Raw genomic sequence first — 21,235 nt, forward strand, 5'->3', positions numbered from 1 at the left:
ATCTTTTTCTTCTTGCATTTAGGAAGTTGTATTTCTTTACATTTTTCCTTTGTTTGCCCCTCTTTAGTATACATACATACATATACCAAGGCTTTTTCCCCCTTACAAGGGAGGTAGCCAAAAAGGGAAAGGCATAAAATCATTTCCACCCATTCCATCCCTGAATACACTCAACACCCCTCCACCCTCCCTCTTATCTGAGCACCTCCTGGATGACGGGTCATCCCTGCACCTTGTCCACTGCCCTGGGTCAGAAGCAGTGTCGCTAGACACAGCACATCCACAGCAAGGCCACTTCATTAAATTGGCGACCCCCCCCTCTCCGTACCCCCATTGCATAAAAGGAGAGGACGGGGAGAAATCCCTTGGCGCTGCGTCAAATTTTGCTCACACACACTACCTCACCCCCCACCCCCCCGCCCATTCCACCTCATGTAATCACAACATCATCCATATACAACCATTCTCCATTCACTCTTTAGTATAAGTGAATTTTAATGTGTCCTCTTGTTGTGATGTCTTTACATTGTTGTTGTTGAACTGTCCCCATTTGACATTTTTAGAGGCTGATTATATCATCTTTCTTCCTTCTTTCTTCTAGTGTCTTTATCTTTAGTTTCTTTATTCTTTCCTCGTCTATCAGCCCTTGTAGCCCAGGAACTATTCTCATGATGTAGCATTGGTGTTGGACTTTTTCAAACTTAGCATACTTTAGACAAGGTCTTAATTACTATAAAATTTGTTGCCATGAATTCCACTGGACTGGAAACCTCCAGTTCTGCAGTTACTGGCAACAAGCCTTGAGCTTTGTCATAGATCTGTCTGGGAAGAAAATTTGGACTGATGTCTGTTCTATTTGTATTGGGCTTTATGTGTTGCCAGCACACAATAAGATAGGATCATGGGAGCAGTCACAGGTTGTCAGGTCCTCATATGTGAAATGGTAGAAGAGATATCTTGGAGACAGTGTCAGGCCCTTGGGTCTGCATGTCCAGATGGAGGAGAAGATGTTGATATGTTTTAAAGGTGAGTAGCAGGGAGATGATTATCACATGAAGACATAAGAATAGAGGAGACAGCAAGAGACCATAAGACCTACACTAGGCAGTTCCATGTCCATTACCTCCTATCATTCCCATCCATGAAGTTATCTAACCTACTCTGAAAACAACCAATATTTTTAGTGCTCATTATATGGTTACTAAATCTGTTCCATTTGATAACCACTCTATTGGTAAACCAGTTCTTGCCTATTTCCTTCTTAAATCTAAATTTGTCCAATTTAAATCCATTACTACAAGTCCTACCCTGTTGTCTCACATATCTCAGATTCACCCTTTGTAGGTACCTGATATTGGTCCCTCTTAATTATTATGTGATTATAGCTGTGTATGTGAAATGAGTATAATCATATACCATGCACATTGCTCATTCATCTTAAAAAAATTTCAGACAAACCCGTGAAGGTTTCATTTGACACACTTGTCTCTGCATTGCCTGGTACCCAGAAGACTCACAATTCATCATCCACATCAGAAACAAGTGAGAGGTCTCACAAGTTATCTGAAACAAGTGACAGATCACATAAGTTGTCTGAGACGTCCCTTGGCTCAGATGAAGACAGTAATTCTACTGTAGAGGTGAGGTTGACCATGGGCTGGATGTATGTATGTATATATACATATATGTATATATTTGTTTTGTTTGTGGATGTAGTGGTGCTACTTTAAGAGGCAGCATTGCTGAATGGGAGGGGACAGAGAATTGATGAAAATACCCACCCCCCTAAGAAGATCTGGATGCCCTTTGGCTTTAAGATGACCCTTCATCCTGACCTCCGAAAAGAGGTGCAGCCCCAAGTACCTCGTCTTTTCATCATGTCCAGAAACTCACTCTGTTCTCTCTCTCTCACTTACAACCAACATATCTTCTTTTTTATTTCTGCTTTTTTACATAAGGAGGTCAGCACTCTGATGCCTGCCCTTCCACACCTTCTAAGCAGAGACATAGAAATCAATTGAGACCCATACACATGCCCTATAGGTTCAGAATCTATAAATTTCTCACACATGTCTGTCAATTGCAATACAACAGTCAGTTTAACATTTACAACACTCACCAGCACAAACCAATATACAAAGAGTTGAAACTGTAGCCACCATTCATGAACATACACCCAAAAATGCTCCAGTACAAAAACACACTAAATATACTACAAATAAACATCAACAGCATCACAAACAAACACATGAAGCTGCTTCAGTCCCTACAGAGACAATTTACTATGTATGTATATACCAATAGGTTTCTTCCCTCTTATAACGGAGGTAGCCTGCCAAAGGATGCACCTATCCCCACTAATCAATCATTTCCCGTTTATCTTAGCATCTTGTGGATGAAGGGTCATACCTATCCCTGGCCTATCCACTGCCCAGGTCAGAAGCAATGCAACAAGACACACATAACACACAACACACACATAGCAGTATTATAGGAAACTAAACTAACACCACAATCTGCACTGCCCACATTCAATGAAGACACAACAGCAGGGAAAACAATATGACACAAAAGTTAACTCATGACAAAAACAAGTTTACCCTCCTAGAATAAAAAAAAATCAACAGTCTTTAATAGATTCTACATCTGAAGTAATCTTAATCCAAGCATACATACTTTGGGTTTAGATATGGAAAGTAAAGTGTGTCAAACTTTTTAATCTTTTACTTAAAGATGATTGACATGCTGCAAGAGAAGGAGGGCTGAGTGGACTATGTGTAGCTTGATCTAGAGAAAACTTTTGATGAAGTATCTCAGTCACCATATGTGGAAACTGGAGCATATTGGAGGACTAAGAGGTAAACTACTCATATGGATGAACATTTTTTTAAAGGGAAGGTATACGAGGACAACAGTAAAGGATAAAATATCAGAATGGAGAGCACAATGGAGTTCCACAAGGTTCAGTGGTAGCAGCTATAATGTGTCTTATCTATGTTTATGGCATGATGTAAAATACAACAAACTATACCAGCATGTTTGGAGATTATGCAAAAATCATACATATATACATATACCAAGGGTTTTTTCCTTCTTACAAGGGAGGTAGTCAAAGTCAAAGACATAAATCCATTCCCACCATTTCATCCCCATATACTCCACTCCCATTCACCACCCCTCCCTCCTTCTTTTCTTGGCTCTTGATACTTTAGGGTCTATATGGAGCACCCCTAGAGACCAGAGCCACACATTATTTTATCTGTGATAGAGAAATCTCTATTCATAGAGAAATGATGTTACTTTATCATACTGCGACTGTCCCTCCATTATACTATCCCCCTCCAATTTTAATACTGTGTTGTACCATATCTCTGAATATTCATTTCCTTTTTTGCCGAACCCTGTGGTAGGGGAGAAAGAATACTGCCACCGAGTTCCTACTTGAGTTGTAGAAGGCAATAAAAACAGGATGAGGAGGCTGGGCATCCTACGCTCTGTAGAAAAAAAAAATATATATAAGGAGTGAAAAATGAAGACTCTCAACTGTTGCAAAAAAGGTCTAGACACTATATTTGCATGGAGCCAAGAATGGAAAATTAATTTCAATACCAAAAAATGCAAATTATTGGAAATAGGTAATATCTATACGAGGGTTGTTCTAAAAGAGCTACAAAGACGGGAGTGGCACCATTAAACCGAAAGACCTTTTGTGCTCCAGAATTTATTTTTCTACGTAGTCACCACCATTATCAATGTACTTTTGCCAGCGATGAACGAGAGCCTTGATGCCTCGGTTGTAAAAGTCAGCGCCTGCTGAGGCAGTCCATTTTTTCATGGCTGCGATTACAGCATTGTTGTTGGGGAAATGCTGCTCATGTAATGTGTCCTTCAGAGGTCCGAATAAGTGGAAGTCTGAAGGTGCCAGGTCAGGACTATACGGTGGGTGAGACAGCACCGTCCAGCCAAACTTTGTCACACATTCCGTGGTCTTCAAACTTCAGCTTGGTCAACGTTTCAACGTAACGGTCAGAGTTGACAGTCGCCCCTGGTTCCAAGAAATCCAGGAGGATGACATTCTTCCTGTCTCAGAAGATGGTGCACATCACTTTGCCTGCAGATGTCTGCGTCTTGAACTTCTTCTTTGCTGGGGAGTGTGAGTGGTGCCATTCCATTGACTGTTGTTTGGACTCCAGCTCGTAGTGGTGACACCATGTCTCGTCACCAGTGATGATGCAGTCCAAGAATCTGTCACCTTCGGCTTCGTACTGATCCAACAAGTCCTGACAGACATCCCATCAGTGGTCATTTTAGTCCTGCATGAGCATTTGTGGAACCCACCTAGCACACACTTTGCTGTATCCTAGGGATGACAACATCGTTTCCAGTGCACTGACACCCACATCCAACTCTACACGCATTTCATTCACTGTTATCCGCCGATCAGCACGGATGAGTTGATCGAGGTGCACAATGTTTCCCAGGCTGGTAGCTGTGCATGGGCGTCCGGAGCGCACTTTGTCACTCACATCTCTGTTGCCACTCTGAAATTGATGAACCCATCTCCTAACTGTGCTGACATCAACTGCATTGGCTTCATAAATGTTCACCAGGCGTGAATGTTGATTGGTTCAATTTTTTCTGCATGGAGGAATTCAATGATGCATCTCTGCTTGTGATGCACATCCATGACAGGGATTACTTTCTTAGTGTCACACCATCAATATCTGCAACAGAGATGAAACTTTCAGGTCATGAGTGCATAAGTTCAATCATCATAACAATGCAATTTGCAATCCCCTTGGATCCCTTTGGGCAGAATAAAAAGATAGGAGGCATTACTTTTGGAATGACCCTCGTAGATGTCCACCTTTGAACTATACCCCAGGAAATGAATCAGTTACAAAAGCAAAAGAGTAGAAAGATTTGAGTGTTGATAAAAGAGCCTGTCACCTGACAGCATGATTGTGGAAGAGAAATATGGACCCCTTCAGAAGAATAAAGAGGATGAAATGATTGAAAAACTTGTAACAACCCTGATCTGATCAAGATTAGAGTATGCATAAGTGGTATGGTCCCACACAAAGCGAAGGATGTAGGCAAGATCAAGAGAATACATAGAACAGCGGTCCAACTGGCCCCCAGCCTGGCAAATAAACTAAATTAGGAAAGACCAAAAGCAGAGGATTTGCCAACATTGAAAGATCAAAGAGAGCGAAGTGATATGATTACAGTATTCAGATCACTAAAGGGGCAAGACTATATTGAGAAAAGATCTTTGATAAGGGATAGAAAGACTTTAACCTCTTCCATACAATAATGCCAACATAGGCATCATGATGTGCGAGTGGGTAGCAAGGATGCAGATGTCAGTGTCTTGATTATATTTATTTTGTAGCTGAAAGACCCACATATTCTGTCAACTGGCATATGATCACATTTTCTGTAGTTATTAATATATTTAGAGTGAAAGAGAATGAATAATAAAGCTCAGGCTTTATATTTTATAAAGCAAGTATTGTGATATATCACCGAATCATTGTACACCAGGCATCTGATGCTGTGTGTGAAAATTTGACTTGTATTGAAGAGGTTAAGAGGGCATAAGAACAAATTAAAAAGACTAAATATATAAAGGATGTGAAGAAATACAGCTTTCCATATTGACACATAAATACTTGGAATTGCTTAGAAGGCAATATAGCCAAAGCTGGAACAATACAAGGACATAGCCCAAGTTGGAACCATAAAAGAATTTGAAGCTGGACATGATAAATTGGAGAGTAAAAGGCAGGACCTCATAAATGGTGCTCCATTCCTGTACACCACAATTGGGTACATACATACAAACCTGCCATATGAGGAGAGATTGACAAAACTGAACTTACTGACTCTGGAACAAAGAAGAGAAAGAGGTGACCTGCTGACCATCTACAGAATCATGAAAGGCATGGAAGTCCTTGATTGAGAGGACTTACTAAATTAGGATTAGAGAAATACAAGGGGACATGAAAAGAAACTCAAAAAGTACAGTTATAGAAGAGACCCAAAAAGAAAAAACAACTGTTTTCCACACAGATTGGTGGATGTCTGGAACAAACTGGACAAAACAAAACAATAGTGTGTGCAAAAACAATACACAAATTTAAGAGCAAACTAGATACTGCAAGATGCAAAGACAGGATACCATGAGCAAAGCTCCCCTTCCCATAAGATACAACTAGGTAAATACATATTGTAGATGTATACATATATATACAAAAAGGCCATTTTCCCCATATAACGGGTGACCCAGCGAAGGCATACACTCACCCTTCACCCATCCCACACCCATCCAACATCTATTTGTTTTCCCTTTTCAACTTAGCTCTATGTGGATGAAGGGGACATGAAAAGAAACTCAAAAAGGATAGTTATAGAAGAGACCTAAAAAAACAGCTTTTCACATAGAGTGGTGGATGTCTGGAACAAACTGGATGAAACAGTAGTGTGTGCAAAAACTATACATGAATTTAAGAGCAAACTAGACACTGCAAGATACAAAGATGGGACACCATGAGCATAGCTCCCTATCCTGTAAGATACAACTAGGTAAATACATACTGCAAGATTTAACCTCTACAGCTCCATTACATGTCAACCTCCCCCTCTCATCCACTCCAGAATCTATAGAACAAACAAGAAGAAATCCCTTGGGGCTATGTCAATTTGTCATCCATTCACAACCATTTTGGGAAGACAGATTATTTAGGGTTGAAGGAATTCTTTGAAGAAGCAAACTGGGAGGAATTCATGAATACCATGGGGATAATGAGGAAATGGGAAATCTTCCCTGACAGCTAAAATTTAGGAGTGAACAAACTTGTGCCAAAGATTAGTGCAAGGAAGAAGTAGAAACAAGATAGGTTCAACTAAAGGTGAGAGATTGCAAAAAGAGCCAGGGACATGGCTTGGGAAAAATGGAGGAAGAAAAGAAACATATAAACAAGCTAGAAACAACTACATAAAAATCTTCAGGGAGGAAGAAAGCAATTTTGAAGGAAGTGTTGTAGATAAATGCAAAGATGAGCAGAAACTGTATTATAAGTTTATCATTGGTAAATTGTGACATATGGAAGAAATCTCCAAGCTAGTAATGTGTGGTGAGGTCCTTGAGGAGGCCTCAACTTAGGCAGAAATGATAAATGAAAGTTTCCAATCTGTCTTCACAAAGGAGAGGAATTTTTAAGAGGAAAGTGAGGGGAGTAAGAATTCAGGTTTAGAAGGTATAAATGTAGAAGTGAGGGGAGTGCTCAATTTCCTGGTATCATTGGATGTGGCAAAAGCCTCAGGACCTGACAGAATTTCAAACTAGATACTTAAAGAATGTTGGGAACAACTACTGGACAAGATACAGTCTTTTCATGTTCATTGAACAAAGGCATTGTGCCACTTGATTGGAAAAAACGTGGTGCCAATTCACAAAGGTGGAAACAAGGAAACCCCACCAAATCATAGGCTAGTGTCACGAACCAGCACATTAGTGAAATTATGTGAAAATATTGTGAAAGATTGATGGACCAAATATCTTGAAAAGATGAAGATTCTGACAGACATACAGTTTGGCTTCAGAGCTTGAAGGTCATGTGTGTTGAACCTTTTAAGCTTTTACTTGAGAGTGATTGATGTGCTGCAAGAGAGAGAAGGGTGAGTGGACTGCATGTACCTAGACTTAGCAAAGGCATTTGATAAATTACCTCACAGTCGAATCATGTGGAAATTGGAGCATGTTGGAGGACTGAGAGGCAAACTATTAGAATGGATTAAAGACTTTTTGAAGGAAAGATACATGAGGACAGTGATAAAAGACAAGATGTCAAGCTGGAGAGCAGTAACGATCAGAGTTCCACAAGGTTTATTGTTTGCACCAATAATGTTTCTTGTCTATGTTAATAACATGATGGAATGAAGAACAAGCTATGCCAACATGTTTGCAGATGATGCAAAAATCGTGAAAAGAGTGAAAAATGAGGAGGATAGTAGAATATTGCAAAAAGATAGATACTATTTTTGCATGGAGCCAAGAATGGGAAAAGAAGTTTAGTACCAAAAAATGGAAAGTACTGGAAATGGGCAATAGTGGCAAAAGGCCATCCTTAAACTATTCCTTTAGAAGTGAACACATTATAAAAGCAAAAGAGAAGAAAAACATTAGCAGGATTGTGGGAGAGACATATGGACTACTGTAGAAGATTACAATGGCATTCCATTGTATGGGTGAAGAGGTGATGAAAAAACTCATTGAAATCCTTATACCTCCATGACTGGAATATGTGTCAGTAGTATGGTCCCTACACAGTGAAATATATAAGCAAAATTGAGGGAATACAAAGGGGAGCAACCAAACTGGCCCCCAGCCTGGCTGATAAACCATATGAGGAAAGACTAAAAGTACTGGGGTTACCAACTAAAGAGGTGATATGATTATAGTTTTCAGGTCGCTAAAGGGGATAGATTGCATTGATAGAAAAGATCTGATTAAAGATGGAAGGGCTTTAATCAGGAGATCAGCTGATAAACCATATGAGGAAAGACTAAAAGTACTGGGTTTACCAACTCTGAAAGCTCAAAGAGAAAGAGGTGACATGATTATAGTTTTCAGGTCACTAAAGGGGATAGATTGCATTGATAGAAGAGATCTGATTAAAGATGGAAGGGCTTTAATCAGGAGATCAGGTAAATTAAGAAAAACCACATGTTGAAAGGATGTGAAGAAATACAGTTTCCCACATAGATTAAATATGTGGAATAGCTTAGAAGGTGATATAGCCCAAGCTGAAACAATACATGAGTTCAGATCTGAATATGATAATTGGAAATCAAAGATATAGATTAAGTTGGAACCGTACATGAATTTGAGTCTAGGTATGTTAGAAAATTAGAGAACAGGAGACAGGATCCAATGAGTATTGCTCCTTTCCTGTATACTGTAGGTAAATACACACACACAGAACAAGCTATGCACACAGAGTGATAGATATATGGAACAAATTGGATGAAGATATAGTGTGTGCAAACACAATACAAGAATTTAAGAACAAACTTGATCTTGTGAGATACAAAAACAGGTCACCATGAGCATAGCTACCCTTCCCATATTATACAACTAGGTAAACACACATGCACACTATGGACACCCAGTACAAAAAAGAATATAAGGAAAATAGAAGAATCCAAAGAGCAACGACAAAGATGGCCCCAACACTTTCAAAACTGACATATGAGCAAAAATTGTCTAAACTGGAACTACCAACCCTGGAACAAAGAAGAAAAAGTGGTGATCTGTTGGCCATTTACAGAATTATGAAAAGCATGGAAGTCCTTCATAGAGAAGACTTATGATATTGGGAAAGAAGAAAAACAAGGGGACATGGAAAGAAACTCGAAAGGACAGTTATAGAAGAGATCTGAAAAAAAAACGGCTTTTCACATAGAGTGGTGGATGTTTAGAACAAATTGGATGAAACAATAGTGTGTGCAAACACCATACGTGAATTTAAGAAAAAACTAGATGAGAGATACAAAGATGAGTCACTTTGAGCATAGCACCCCTTCCTGTAGAATACAACTAGGTAGGTAAATACATGTACACACTAATTCCAAGACAATTTGGATTTAGACAGGGAAGGTCATGTGGCACAAATTTGATCTGTTTCTACTCTAGACTACTAGATATAATATAAGAAAGGGATGGATTGGCTGATTGTGCTTTCCTAGACCTACAAAAAGCTTTTGACAAAGTACCACACAAATAGCTATTAAGAAAACTGGAAACTGTGGGAGGGATACAAGGTAAACTATTGAAATGGATGGAGGACTTCTTGCATGGAAGAAAGATGACAGTAGTGCTCAGAGATAAGAGTTCCACTTGGGAAGAAGTGATTAGTGGAGTCCCACAAGGATCAGTATTGGTTCCAATAATGTTTGCTATTTATGTGAATGACATGGACGAGGGTGTGGAATGTTACATGAGCTTCTTTCAATTGACTCAAAACTGTTGCAGAAAGTGGGTACTGAAATGGATTGTGAGTCAGCTGAGAGATCTGAATAGGGTTTGGAAATGGAGTCAGAAGTGGGAAGTGGACTTCAACATTAAGAAATATAGCATAGTGGAATTTGGTGCAAAGTAAAGAAAGTGGAATCTGAAAAAGACCTGTGAGTAATCATCACAAAGGACATGTCCCCTGATAAATAGATAAACAAAATTGTTGGAGAAACCTACAACTTGCTGAGATCAATAAAAATGGCCTTTACTTACTTGGATGAAGAAATGTTAAAGAAAATACTAGTCACACTGATAAGGCTTAAATTGGAGTATGCAGCGACATTATGGTCACCCAGTACCAAAAAGAATATAAGGAAAATTGAGAGAATCCAGAGAACAGCTACGAAGATGGCCCCAGCGCTTTCAAAACTGTCATATGAAGAGAGATTATCAAAACTAGGGTTACTGACTGGAGCAAAGAAGAGAAGAAGGTGACTTGTTGACTACAGAATCATGAGAGGTATGGAAATCCTTGATAGAGAAGACTTACTAAATTGGGATAAGAGAAGTACAAGGGGACATGGAAGGAAATTAAAAAAAGGCAGTAACAGAAAAGACCTGAAAAAGAATAGCTTTCCTCACAGAGTGATGGATGTATAGAATAAAATAGACAAAACAATAGTGTGTGTAAAAACCATACATGAATCTAAGAGCAGTTTAACACTGCGAAATACAGAGATGAGACACCACGAGCATAGCTCCCCTTCCTGTAAAATACAACTAGGTAGGTAAATACACACACACACACATTGCCCCAACACTTTCAGAATTGACATACGAGCAAAGATTGTCTAAACTGGAACTACCAACCCTGGAACAAAGAAGAGGAAATGGCAATCTATTGGCCATTTACAGAATCATGAAAGGCATGGAAGTCCTTGACAGAGAAGACATATTAACCACTTCACTCTGGGCCAAAATCTTGCGGGCAGCATTAGCTGCCAGACGTACGATGTTGCGTCATAATACTTGCATCATAAAAGATAGTCACCGCTTATATCGATCGTTCTCTCTTTCACCCGTGAATTTTGATAACCATAGAAAATGTGATGAAGCCAGTTTAGAGAGTATGTCAGTTACGCAGGGACAACTACAATAAATATAAATAAGATGCCGATATGGCAGCCTCGCGTATCCACTTGCTCCCCATCCCGCCTACGTAGGCGGCACCGTATGGAAGGGGTTAAAGTGGGATACAAGAAAAACAAGGGGACATGAAAAAAAACTCAAAAAGGATAGTTATAGAAGAGATCTGAAAAAAAAAACAGTTTTCCACACAGAGTGGTGGATGTCTGGAACAAATTGGATGAAACAATAGTGTATACAAACACTGTACAAAGTATAGCTCCCCTTCCTGTATAATACAACTTGGTAAATACACACACACACTGTCACTGTTCTATGTAATGACAACATGCATAATTTGGTGTTCCTGAGAAATACCTGAATTATGGAATGTCACAACAGCGCTACAATTACTGAATACCTAGAGTGTAATATATGGGAAGGGGAGTGCTTCTGGATACCCAAAATGGTTAAATCATAATGTAAAAAGTGTGAAATTGAAGTAAAGTGGAGGAAACTGTTGATGGGTTGGAGGGGGCCCAAGATGGCTGTTTGTTGCATTTAAATGTAAACAGATACACAGAGTTGGCTACTGGTGCAAGAGTGAAACAAAATATTAATCTAGATTTTAGATCACCAAGAGGCGAAAGGTTTCTATTTGACAATTACAGTGAAAGTACTTTTTGTGGATTCAATGGGTATGAAAGAAGACTTTAGTAGAATTATAGACATGGGGATATGAGAAATATGAATTATTCATGGAAGCAAGAAACATTTGAACTATCGAAGACGAATAAAGACTTAAACAAGGAAGTGACTGATTTAAAAAAATAAGCAATGAAATAAAGGAAGAGATAAGTGTACTAAAAAAAGAACTGGCCAAGTTGAAAGGTGAAAACAAAAAGTTGAAAAATAATTAAATCATAAATAATGAAACCATAAGGAAAGAGGTAGATGAGAAAATTAAAGCAATGACCATGGAAACAGGAAAAAGCATAGGAGAAAATGAATTACAACAACTCAGGAATGATTGGAAAAAAGTCAAGGAAGAAGATACGTTAATTTTCAAAGAAATATCGCATCAACAGATGCAGGAGAAGGCTGAAGATGCAGTTATCAAGATTATAAAAAAAAAATCTAGAAAGAGATACAGTAGACAAAAAAAAATATATATATATATAGTAATTTATGGTCTAAAGGAAAAACATAACCGAAACTGGTTTCTGAGAGAAAAAGAGGACGAAGAATTGGCAAAAAATGTTCTGAAAGTAGTACAGAATAATGAGCAAGAAATAGGTAAGGAAATAGAGGAAGTGCACATTATGGATAAGTATGTAGAAGAAGGAGAAAGTTGATCACTAAAGATCAAATTAAGGCCACAAAAATTGCAGTGGAAGAAATCATAGCAAGAACAGGAAAATTAGCAAGAAGTGAACATTATAAAAAATACATGGATAAAAAGAGACATGAATGGCAAGGAAAGAGAAAGAATTAGGATATTAAGAAATGGAGCTAAAAAAAAAAAAAAACGAGAAGAGAATGAAGACAGAGATAATGCTGTTCCATTAGAGTGTTAGATACATGACTGAAAAATGGTATACAAGAAAAAAAAGGTTCAGAGAACAAGATAGTGTAGAAAATTAAAATTAGTGTATACTGACAAATGGATTGATCTCAGGATTGAACAAACCTAATGATTGCCTATCAGAAGCAAAACCAGACATAATAGGAACTGTGGTGACAAAATTAAGAGATCCACTAGTACCAATGTTGGACATGGATTATATAATCATTAGCTTAGAAATAGGGAGGAGAAACAAGGTGGAGGAGTCATGTTCCTGGTTAAGAAAAACCTAAATGTGACGAAAGTTACATATGGAGAGAACAGGGTAGAGATGATCACAATGAGTTGAAGGCAATGATAGGAAAAGCAAAAAGTTTGCAGTGAATTATGTGTCCCCAAAAACAGGGTCTTGGAGAGAGAAAGATTACTTCAAAATGTTAGATGATACGAAATCTTCATTAAACAAGATACTGAAGGATGAAAGTAACACAGTAGTTATAGGGGATTTTAATTGTAAAGAAATATGTTAGGAAGAGATGACAGTGAAAGGTGGAGAGGATCATTGGGGAAATGTATTACTTGATATGACTATGGAACATACAGAGACACAGTGGGTAAAGGAAAACACTAGATTTAGAAATAATGAAGAACCATTGAGACTAGATTTATTATTTACATCAGAACCTGAAATAGACAAAATTGAACACAAGACGCCAATTGCGAAGAGTGACCACCTTCTACTTGAGTTAGAATTAGAGGAGGCAATATATATAAAGAGAAATGAGAAACATAGAAAAGGAAGACTGGTATATTGTAAAGCAGATTTTGAGAAACTTAAGAAATTTTTTCTTAAAGCGAGCTGAGAAAAACTCTACAATGAAAAAAATGGATGATTCTGATGAAGATCTATAAAGTGGATAGATATGTACCAAAGCAAAAACAGGGAAAGGTGTACATTAAGTGCTGGTTTAATAGAAGGTGCAGCAAAGTGAAAGATAGAAGAGACAAAGTTTGGAAGAGATGGAGGAAAGACAGGAAATCTAGAAAGGGGCAATTATATGTTAATCAAAGGAATATGTAAGAATATGCAGGGAAGAAAAATGTAACTGAGAAAGATATAATAGAAAAATGTAAGGATCAGCCAAAGCTATTCTATAGATATGTAAATGGGAAACTAAAAAACAAACAGGAAATAGTGAAACTATGCCAAGGGAACACAGAATACACAGAAGATAAGGGAGAGAAGTGAAATCCCCCTCCATGAAGGAGATAATAGTAACATGGAAAGAAATAATGGATCAAATAATGAACTTCAATGTCAGGAAACCACACAGCCCAGATGGAATAGCAAATTGAATATTAAAAGAATGTAAAGAACTTGTACACAAAATATACTGCATAACAAGTTGCTTGCTCAATGAAAGAAAAATACCAGAAGACTGGAAAATGCTGATATTGTACCAATTTATAAAGGAGGAAATAAGGAAGACCCAACAAATTACAGACTGGTTTCCCTTACAAGCACAGTAGCTAAAATCTGTGAAAAAGTTATAAAAAGTAGATGGATAAAACATCTGGAGGATAACAATATACTGAATCCAAGACAATTCGGATTTAGACAGGGAAGATCATGTACCACTAATTTGATCTGCTTTTACTCAAGACTACTAGATATAATACAAGAAAGGGGCGGATGTCCAATTGCGCTTTCCTAGATCTACAAAAAGCTTTTGATAAAGTCCTTCACAAAAAACTATTGAGAGAACTGGAAACCATAGGAGGGATACAAGGCAAACTATTGAAATGGATGGAGGTCTTTTTGCATGGAAGAAAAATGAGGGTAGTGCACAGAGATAAGACTTCTACTTGGGAAGAAGTAATTAGTGGAGTCCCACAAGGATCTATGTTGGCTCCAATAATGTTTGCTATTTATGTGAATGACATGGACGAGGGTGTGAAATGTTACATGAACCTCTTTGCAGAAGATGCAAAATTGTTAAAGAAAGTGAGAACTGAAATGGACTGTGACTCACTACAGTGAGATCTAAACAGGAAAAAAGTGAAAAAAGGATATCAGGACGATATAAAATTGGTGAAAAAGAAATAAAGAGGGATCTGAAAAAGAACTGGGAGTGATCATTACAAAAGATATGTCCCCTTATAAACATATAAACAAAATTGTTGGCAAAACCCACAACATGCTAAGATCAATAAAAGTGGCTTTTATCTACTTTGATGAAGAAATGGTAAAGAAAATACTAGTCACATTGATAAGGCCTAAATTGGAGTATGCAGCGACACTATGGTCACCCAGTACAAAAAAGAATATAAAGAAGATTGAGAGAATCCAGAGAGCAGCTATGAAGATGGCCCCAGAACTATCAAAACTCTCATATGAAGAAAGATTGTTAAAATTGGAATTACTGACTGGAACAAAGAAGAGAAAGAGGTGACTTGTTGATCATCTACAGAATTATGAAAGGCATGGAAGTCCTTGATAGAGAAGACTTACTAAATTGGGATAAGAGAAACACAAGAGGACATGGAAAGTAGCTTAAAAAGACAATTATAGAAGAGGCCTGAAAAAGAACAGCTTTCCCCACAGAGTGGTAGATGTATGGAACATAGATGAAAGAACATTTTGTGCAAAAACAATACAAGAATTTAAGAACAAACTAGATATGGAGAGATACAAAGATGGGACACCACGAGCATAGCTTCCCTTCCTGTAAGTTACAACTAGGTAAATACAACTTGGCAAATACACACGTGTGTATACACACAAAATACCCATTTCCCCTGTAAAAAGTTACCAAGTCAAAGCACAAACCACATCACCTTTGGTGATTTGGTGTGTTGCTGTGTCTCCCACCACCACACTGTCAGGGTCGAAAGTAATACAACAAAAGAGCACCTCCACAGCACGACTTGGCAAAGTGGCATTAGATGGTTGTTTGAAATTAATTTATCTTGCAGATCAGTTGACAGATATAATCATCTAGGTTTTCTTCAAACAGCATAATGAATATTCAGATGGCATAGCACTTCTTCTGGAGATGTTCCCAACAACCTGTAATCTGGAGGTACAACATTGCCTGGCAACTTGTGGGGGAGACCTAGAAGAAGCAACAGGCCTTATTTTGCAGAGGCAGGAGCAAGGAATCTCAATCAAACCCTCAAGTTCATCTAAGGTAGCTTAGCTGTGTACATAAAGATATAGATAATAATGCATGAATAATGTAACTATACTATTTCAGATTTAGAAACTATACCCCCCTTTTTTGTTACTGTCATCACTTTGCTAGATAAGAATGTATTTCATAGGTGAATCTATTTTTATCTTTCTCAGCTTGGCATATCTTTAAAGACGGCTCCTGTTGTGGATGAAAAGAAGATGAAAGAATCTATTTTGAATAGATATGGTTTCATAGATAATGAAGATGATAGGAGAGAACACAGGCCAGTTGCACCAAAATGGGTAAGTACCTGTGATAAGACTTTTGCGATACTTTAGTATTCTCTGGTTTATAACTGCTAATGTACTTCATTAGTATGTCTTGAGGTAAATTACCTCAAGACATACTAATGAAGTACATTAGCAGTTCATATACACTAATGTTTCTTTTTTTTTCAATAATTTTTGTACACTTTATGAAAAATGGTAAGGGGAAGATAGGTGGAGGATTTTGGGGATTTGTTTAATGTAGGGGAGGGGAGGTAAGGTTTGTAGACCAAAAAGTATTTGTCAAAGGGTAAGGATGTCTTTTTGTCATTCATGGAGGTAGAATGTAGATTGAGTGAAGCAAATAAATGCTTTGGGGGATTAAAAAGTGTAACGAGAAAGACATTTGGGAATGGATGCTGTGGTATAGTGCTTTGGCCTAATATACTAGCATAGTGCAGGATACCAAAATATCGTGGCATGCCCTGACCAGCAGTGATGCATCCCATACAAGGACCCTTTGTTATAGCTGACAAGGCTTCTTTTCATACTTATACTAGGCATGGCATCATCTTTGCCCTGTGTAGCAAAAGATGCTGCCCCATACCAGTTGATATCTGTCTGTCTTCCCATGCACACCTTGTGTTCCCATGTACGCATAACCCACTGATTAATGTGTAAATTGTCCCACCCCCCTGTATTTCACTGTTGCCTTCCCTTGCATGACTGCATGCAAACATGGTGCAGTGAGTAGGATTGCTTGCAATTGCCTGCAGTTGCCTGCAACTTGCAACAGTGAAACATGGGATGATACGTGAATCAGTGGCACATATGTCAACAAAGCACTGATGGAACTAGGCAAAAAGGTGACAGTGTACATACTGAACCGTAAGTACAGTGCTGTGCAACAGTGTGTATGCTGGACTGAGTGCAGTGTTGTGCAACAGTGTGTATACTGGACTGTGAGTGCAATGCTGTGCAACAGTGTGACGCACTTTTTTGGACACATAGTGGTGCAAACAAAGGGGCTTTTCACCCCACTCCCCTGGATACTGAGCCTTTTGGCTGAGCCCTACCTGCTATGACCACAACCCGTCCACAGAGGCCAGCCAACCCATGCAGGCCATGCCCACCCAGCCGAGGAACTTGTACAATGCCTTAGGTCCCTCGCTGCAATACATCACTGCAGGGGGTAGTGACCAACTGCTGCTCACACAAGACATTGAGGGTGACTGTCTCAGATGTCAAGGAGGACCTGGACACATGTGCTGTGTTGGCATGCCAAAGGGCTCCACACCAGGTGTATACACTCCTGCTTCAGCGGACCCCCATCGTAGTGGAACCCCGCCTCAGTGGACCCCCACCTCAGCAGACCCCCGCCTCAGCAGACCCCTGCCTCAGTGGACCCCCGCCTCAGTGGACCCCTGCCTCAGTGGGCCCCCGCCTCAGTGGACCCCCGCCTTAGTGGACCCCTGCCCCCGCACCTGCCACCCAGTGTCCGATGGCTCCAGTTGCCCTCCACCACCTGTCAGCATCTGCATTTGCTTATGCTACCTGACACAGGTGCAGACATCACAGGGATAGGCACTCGGTATATAGGCATGTTGGGAATATCCAGAGCCAGCTTACAGCCGCCATTCTCGGTGCTGATGATACGGCTGACATATCTCACCTTCCCCCCACAATGGGACACTACCTTGACACCCAGAGACAGGGAATGTACCACTGACATATGGGTTTATAACTGCTAATGTACTTCATTAGTATGTCATGAGGTAATTTGTTCATATACACTAATGTTTCTTTTTTTCAATAATTTTTGTACACTTTATGAAAAATGGTAAGGGGAAGATAGGTGGAGGATTTTGGGGATTTGTTTAATGTAGGGGAGGGGAGGTAAGGTTTGTAGACCAAAAAATATTTGTCAAAGGGTAAGGATGTCTTTTTGTCATTTATGGAGGTAGAATGTAGATTGAGTGAAGCAAATAAATGCTTTGGGGGATTAAAAAGTGTAATGAGAAATAGACATTTGGGAATGGATGCTGTGGTATAGTGCTTTGGCCTAATATACTAACATAGTGCAGGGGACCAAAATATCGTGGCATGCCCTGACCAGCAGTGATGCATCCCATACAAGGACCCTTTGTTATAGCTGACAAGGCTTCTTTTTATATTTATACTAGGCATGGCATCGTCTTTGCCCTGTGTAGCAAAAGATGCTGCCCCATACCAGTTGATATCTGTCTGTCTTCCCATGCACACCTTGTGTTCCTATGTACGCATAACCCACTGATTAATAAATATGTAAATTGTCCCACCCCCCTGTATTTCACTGTTGCCTTCCCTTGCATGACTGCATGCAAACATGGTGCAGTGAGTAGGATTGCTTGCAATTGCCTGCAGTTGCCTGCAACTTGCAACAGTGAAACATGGGATGATACGTGAATCAGTGGCACATATGTCAACAAAGCACTGATGGAACTAGGCAAAAAGGTGACAGTGTACATACTGAACCGTAAGTACAGTGCTGTGCAACAGTGTGTATGCTGGACTGAGTGCAGTGTTGTGCAACAGTGTGTATACTGGACTGTGAGTGCAATGCTGTGCAACAGTGTGACGCACTTTTTTGGACACATAGTGGTGCAAACAAAGGGGCTTTTCACCCCACTCCCCTGGATACTGAGCCTTTTGGCTGAGCCCTACCTGCTATGACCACAACCCGTCCACAGAGGCCAGCCAACCCATGCAGGCCATGCCCACCCAGCCGAGGAACTTGTACAATGCCTTAGGTCCCTCGCTGCAATACATCACTGCAGGGGGTAGTGACCAACTGCTGCTCACACAAGACATTGAGGGTGACTGTCTCAGATGTCAAGGAGGACCTGGACACATGTGCTGTGTTGGCATGCCAAAGGGCTCCACACCAGGTGTATACACCCCATGCTTCAGCGGACCCCTGCCTCAGCGGACCCCCGTCGTAGTGGAACCCCACCTCAGTGGACCCCCACCTCAGCAGACCCCCGCCTCAGCAGACCCCTGCCTCAGTGGACCCCCGCCTCAGTGGACCCCCGCCTCAGTGGGCCCCCGCCTCAGTGGACCCCCGCCTTAGTGGACCCCTGCCCCCGCACCTGCCACCCAGTGTCCGATGGCTCCAGTTGCCCTCCACCACCTGTCAGCATCTGCATTTGCTTATGCTACCTGACACAGGTGCAGACATCACAGGGATAGGCACTCGGTATATAGGCATGTTGGGAATATCCAGAGCCAGCTTACAGCTGCCATTCTCGGTGCTGATGATACGGCTGACATATCTCACCTTCCCCCTGCAATGGGTTGGCTATAGTCCTACCCGACTTCCTGAAGCCTATCCTGGTGGTGACATACATGAACAGGTGTGCCAAACTAATGCTACCCATTGACAGTTCACTGGACGCTGCTTGTGACTACTTCCTCTGTGTGCTGGTCTCCTAGAATGACCCCCACATTGACCCCCTTAGGAAAGATAGTGGGCCACCCCATGAGAGTCCACCTGAAAGCTGATGTGGTGCTCCTCACTGCCCGCACACCCAGGCTAATACCATTTGCATTTCAGGATCAAGTGAAGGAAGAACTTGACTCAGTGGTGTAGCAAGGTATCATCACACCTGTTGGTGAAGCAAGCTCTGTCCTTGTCACCTGCACTGGTGCATTTCAACCCCGCCCTGCCAGTGGTACTGCAGATGGATTCATTGCACCTTGATGGCATTGGGGATGCCCTCCTCCAAAACCACGGTCAGGGACACTTATGTCTCATCCAGTGTGGCTTGCAAACCATATCTGTTTGGATTGCCTCACTTCACGTTGATGATGGACCATCATCCACTCATCCCCATCTTCACGTCAGGAGCGTTGTCACCAGCAATGCCAGTGCTTCACGGGAAGGACCCGCCATTGACACTGACAGGATGCTAAAGGAACTCTGGGCCATGGCATGGATAAACCCCGCCTACGGCCACCTGCTTACCTGTGTGTCCTCTGGGTTCCTGTCCAACCACTTCACCCTACCCAACTCTGTCCCCCAGTACTGGAAGCTCCAGGATGCCCTCTCCGCTGATGGGGAACTGGCGCTGTACAGCCAGTACATTGTTGTCCCCATTGCCCTACGAAAATGCCCACCAGCCCCTGAAGATGCCACCCCCATCGCATCCCATCCCTTGGTGGAGGACCTGTGTTCCTCGTGCGTGGATCCCCCCGCCTCCTGCCGCTTGCCCTGGCTCATGAATAGGCATACCTCTTGCAATGGTCCTGCGAGCATGGTTGGGGGGGGAAGGTGTGGTATAGTGCTTTGGGCTAGGATACTAGCATAGTGCAGGGTACCATAGTATCGTATAGGATAGTATAGGGCAGGGTACCATAGTGTCGTGATGTGTCCTAACCAACAGTGATGCTTCCCGTACAAGGGCCCTTTCTTATGGCCGACAAAACCCCTTTTCATACTTATACTAGATGTGGCATCGTCTTCACTCTGTGTAGTGAAAGGTGCTACCCCCATGCCAGTCAGTACCAATCTATCTTCCTATGCACACCTTGCACTCCCATGTATGCATAACTCACTAATTAATAAATGCATAAGTTGTCCCAAGAGTCACTGCTGGTCAGGGCACACCATGATACTATGGTACCCTGCACTATGCTAGTATTGTACGCTAAGATGCTAAGAGGAGATTGTATGATAGGGTGATTGTGCCAACAACACTTTATGGTGCAGAAACATGGAATGTAAGAGAGGAAAAGAGAAAGAGTTTAAATGTGTTTGAGATGAAATGTCTGAGAAGTATGGTTTGGGTTATTAGGTTGGATAAAGTGAGAAACAAGAAGGTGAGGAGGAGAGCAGGGATGGAAAAGGAGTTGGGAGATTCGGTTGATAAAAGTGTATTGGGATAGTTTGGACACATAGAAAGAATGAGTGAAGAAAGATTTGTAAAAGAAGTATGGGAGGCAGAGGTGGAGGGAGTGAACATGAGGGGGTGACCAAGGATGAAATGGATGGATGAAGTGAAAGGTGCATTGAGAAAGAGGGAGATGTCTGTTGAGGAAGGAAGGG

The 21,235-nt window shown here is 40.7% G+C and overlaps 1 protein-coding gene across 3 annotated transcripts in view; it reads left to right on the top strand.

Moving 5' to 3' along the window:
* LOC143036453 (CUE domain-containing protein 2-A-like) overlaps positions 1-21,235 on the top strand; it is a 59,517-nt gene that overhangs the window by 13,990 nt on the left and 24,292 nt on the right. For 2 of the 3 annotated variants that reach the window (XM_076203829.1, XM_076203827.1), the window contains exons 4-6: positions 1,453-1,640; positions 15,728-15,901; positions 16,060-16,188. In XM_076203829.1, coding sequence (XP_076059944.1) covers positions 1,453-1,640; positions 15,728-15,901; positions 16,060-16,188 — 491 coding nt within the window. Of the gene's footprint in view, positions 1-1,452; positions 1,641-15,727; positions 15,902-16,059; positions 16,189-19,744; positions 19,923-21,235 lie in introns of those variants that run through there. The other variant, XM_076203830.1, reaches the window with a different exon arrangement.

The sequence above is a fragment of the Oratosquilla oratoria genome, chromosome 20 (genome assembly GCF_046742065.1).
Source record: "Oratosquilla oratoria isolate Oo_2021 chromosome 20, ASM4674206v1, whole genome shotgun sequence".
NCBI classification, from domain to species: domain Eukaryota; kingdom Metazoa; phylum Arthropoda; class Malacostraca; order Stomatopoda; family Squillidae; genus Oratosquilla; species Oratosquilla oratoria.